We start from the raw sequence: 4,035 nt of genomic DNA, 5'->3' as shown, positions 1-4,035 counted from the left end.
GGGCCGCACTCACATAGAAGCGCAGCAGAGCCCCGTCAGAATTGCAGCACCAGGACCGCCTGCCCAGGTACTCGTGGGCCGTGTTGAGCAGCATGAGGGCGGACGGGAGCATCGGCGTCTCGGACATCCCTGCGGAAACAGCAAACCAGTCAGCGTGGGAATGTGTGGCCTGCGGGCGGGGCTGCGGGCAAGGTGGCCACCGCTTGGTCTTCCTTTCCCTTCTTTTTGAAAAAGTAATGACTTGATTGGCTTTATTAAAGCAATACATGCTTATGAAACATGATCCATACAGAAAGAACTCCACTCAGCAAGAACAGGTCCAAGTCGCCAACGCTGATCAAACACCACTCTGAGCGTCTTCCTGTGGAAACCATTACAAGGGAAAGCACACATTAACTATTTCTGAATTTAGAAAGTCCATTCTGACCCACAGCACCCCTGGAGGACAGAGTGGAACTGCCCCCAGATGGTTTCCAAGGCTGTAATCTTTGTGGAGAGAAACCCACCAGCCACTCCTGGCAAGAAGACTGGGCAATCTACTTAAGTAGCGATACTGCCTCGGAAACTCAAGGAGGGTTCGCTGTGAGTCAGATGCGACTCAACAGCAGTGAGTGAGAATCTTTATGGAAAGGAGCTCTGTAGTATAGTGCCTAAGGCATTTGACTGCTAACCAGAAGGTTGGCAGTTCAAACCCACCAGCCATTCAGTGGAAGAAGGACGGGGTAACCTACTTGCGTAAAGATTTACTGCCTCGGAAACCCAAAGGTGGTCGCTATGAGTTGGAATCGACTTGATGGCAGTGACTTTGGTTTTTATTGCAATCTTTATGGAAGTGGAATGCTGCTGCTTTCTCTTGAGGAGGCTTGTGGGTTTGAACCACTAACCTTTGAATTAGCAGCTGAATGCTTTAACTGCTGTGCAACCAGAGCTCCTTCCAGTTGAATATTGTTGTTGTTGTTATGTGCCGTTGAGTCGGACGGACCCCTAGCAACTCTTCCTTGGGTTTCCAAGGCGGTATCTCCACAGATGTAGATTGCCCAACCTTCCTTCCAAGGGGTGGCTGGTGGGTTTGAACTGCCAGCCTTCTGGTTAGCAGTCAAATGCCTAGGCACTACACCACCAGAGCTTTACAGAAGGTAAATCAGAAGAAACAAGTACTCCCCTACAGTGAAACCTTTGTTCACAACTGCACAGAGGAGTTGTTCCTTAAAGATCCCTTGCTGTTTTGCACACTGTAGGCCGTACTCCATTAGTGGCTTGCAAGGAGCATCTTTACAATGGATTGGGTTTGAGCACTTTTGGAAAAAAATACCAGAGGGTGTAATCCCAGGAGAATAAGGATTTTTTGATGGAACTTGTTTGATACTTTTTACTTCTGGTCACTCCCACTCAAAAAATTTCAAAAGCACTGGTAAAAGAATAAAATAGAAAGTAGAAAATTAAGTTTAAGCCACTCTGATTTTTTATGTTTCTTTTCAATGTAAGGTGCGCTGGTGGTATAGTGGTTAAGGCATTTGGCTGCTAACCACAAGGTCAGTGGTTTGAACCTACCAGCTGCTCCTTGGCAGAAAGACGAAGCACTCTGCTTACGTAAAGACTGATAGCCTTGGAAAGCAGATGGAGGTCTCTATGAGTCAGAATTGACTCAGTGGCAGTGGGTTGGGTTTGGTTTTGGTTTTGAATAGTTTCCATGTCCCACATCAAATGACTCTTTACCATGTATGATTGGTGTTAGGGATTAAATTATATCCTGTCAAAACGTGCTGTCAATCCTGACCCCATGCCTGCGGTTATATGCCATTTGAAAACAAATTCTTTGCTATTTGAATGAGGATTTTTAGTGTAGGGTGGGTTTTAAACCAGTCTCTTCTGAGATATAAAAGATATTAAACACACAAGTGAGAGGGGAGACTGGAAAAGGTAGAAGGCTTGCCACACGAAGACAGCCAAGGAGCCATGGAATAAGGACCTTCCTCCAGAGCCTTCCACTAGAGCCAGTGCCTCTGAAGGCAGCCTGCTAGCCTCCTCCACTGTGACAGACCGCGTCTCTGCCTATGCCAGCCACCACTCTGTGCTATTTGTTACGGCAGCCACCGCTCTGTGCTATTTGTTACGGCAGCCACCGCTCTGTGCTATTTGTTATGCCAGCCACCGCTCTGTGCTATTTGTTACGGCAGCCACCACTCTGTGCTATTTGTTACGGCAGCCACCGCTCTGTGCTATTTGTTACAGCAGCCACCGCTCTGTGCTATTTGTTATGCCAGCCACCACTCTGTGCTATTTGTTACAGCAGCCACCGCTCTGTGCTATTTGTTACGGCAGCCGCCACTCTGTGCTATTTGTTATGCCAGCCACCACTCTGTGCTATTTGTTACAGCAGCCACCGCTCTGTGCTATTTGTTACGGCAGCCATCACTCTGTGCTATTTGTTACAGCAGCACTAGAGAACTGAGGCGCTGCCTTCTCTCTGCTCAGCTCCTGGTGCTGCTGGGAATGTTGTTTGTACTTATTTAAGGTTTACAACACTTACATTCTGTTCTGCAGCCATAATTAGCCCACTGTTTTCCTCTTGGTTCCAGTTTTAAATGGACTTGGTGAGTGTCACAAGCTTTTCCCTTCCTGAGATACTGCACTTTGACTCATGCTGCTTGAATGAACGTCACCCTCTAGTCTCAAACTCACGGCCGTGGCGTCAGGTCCTACTCATAGCAACCCCTCCCTGGGTTTCTGAGGCGGTATCACTACGGAAGTAGATCACCCAACCTTCCATCCAAGGAGTGGCTGGTGGGTTTGAACTGCCAGCTTCTGGTTAGCAGTCAGATGCCTTAGGCACTACGCCACCAGAGCTCCTCATCCGCTAGTAGCGTTCTTCCTCACTTTTTGGAGTTGAGAATATACACAGAAGAACAGACACCAACTCATCCTTTGAGTCGTGCAAACATCCGCACTCATTCAAATTATTCCTCTGTTAACTCACTGCACCCTAAATTTCCTACCAAATCTTCGAGCTGCTTTTGTTAATTTGATCCCATAAAAGTAGCTCATAAAAAAGCACAGTGGTAAAACATGTTCTTCAGGGGATATTTTTGTTTGATGCTGATCTTAGGACAATAGTTTGGGGGATGCATCAAGCCTATACGGCTCTACAAAACTGGATCCCATGAGCATTTCAAATTCTGTTCTGCGTTTTCTCCTTTCAATCAGGATTCTTATACAGAATCTTTGATCAAAATATTCAGTAATACTAGCTGGGCACCATTCAGCTACTGTGGTTTCAGAACAAAGAAGGTGGTTGTCCATGGGGCGATTAGCCACACATTCCATTTCTTTCTCCCATTCCTGGGTCTCCTCCTTCCTCTGTTGCTCCAAGGAAATAGAGACCAACTATTGTACCTTGGCCAGGGACCAGGACAGAGTGAGGAGTTGGCCGCGGGGATCTAGATAAGGGTGGGAGAGGTTTCCAACAGCCAAGAGAGCCAAACTTGTCTGTCAGTTTGTCCTACTGTGGTGATATGCTGCTGTGAGTTTTGAGGCTGAGCCACTGGTGTTTCAAACCCAGCGGGGTACACATGGTGCACAGGAATCAGCCCAGCTTGCAGACTGAGACAGGCTAGGAAGAAGGAAGAGGCCGTCCACTTCTCAAAGAACTGGCCAGGGAAAACCTTATGAATAGCAAAGAAACACTGTCTGATACATTACCGCACAACTTTATGAATAGTCCAGATAGGTCAAAAGACTCTCAAAATAGGACTGGGAAAGAGCTGCATCATCAGAAGCCTTACTCATATGGATAAGGTAAAGCTTTCAAGACCTCCATTTGCTGAAGTGGCACCACTCAAATTGAGGAGAAACAGCTGCAAACATCCATTAAGCATCAGAGCATGGAATGTACGAAGTATGAATCTAGGAAAATTGGAAGTTCTCAAAAATGAAATGGAACACATATTGATAGCCTAGGCATTAGTGAGCTGAAATGGATGAGTTTTGGCCATTTTGAATCAGACAACCATGTGATTTACTATGCTGGGAATGACA

At 46.6% G+C, this 4,035-nt stretch overlaps 1 protein-coding gene across 1 annotated transcript in view; it reads right to left on the bottom strand.

The window, feature by feature from the left end:
- The window catches only part of CABIN1 (calcineurin binding protein 1), a gene marked incomplete at its 5' end in the record, with an annotated part of 148,772 nt that overhangs the window by 99,999 nt on the left and 44,738 nt on the right, over window positions 1-4,035 (bottom strand). The window contains one exon of the mRNA XM_007957396.1: window positions 14-129. Coding sequence (XP_007955587.1) covers window positions 14-129 — 116 coding nt within the window. The remainder of the gene's footprint in view (window positions 1-13; window positions 130-4,035) is intronic.

This window comes from Orycteropus afer, unplaced genomic scaffold (assembly GCF_000298275.1).
Source record: "Orycteropus afer afer isolate SDZICR_OR568_19922 unplaced genomic scaffold, OryAfe1.0 scaffold00744, whole genome shotgun sequence".
NCBI lineage: Eukaryota > Metazoa > Chordata > Mammalia > Tubulidentata > Orycteropodidae > Orycteropus > Orycteropus afer.
This window is presented reverse-complemented; position numbering and strand designations above follow the sequence as displayed.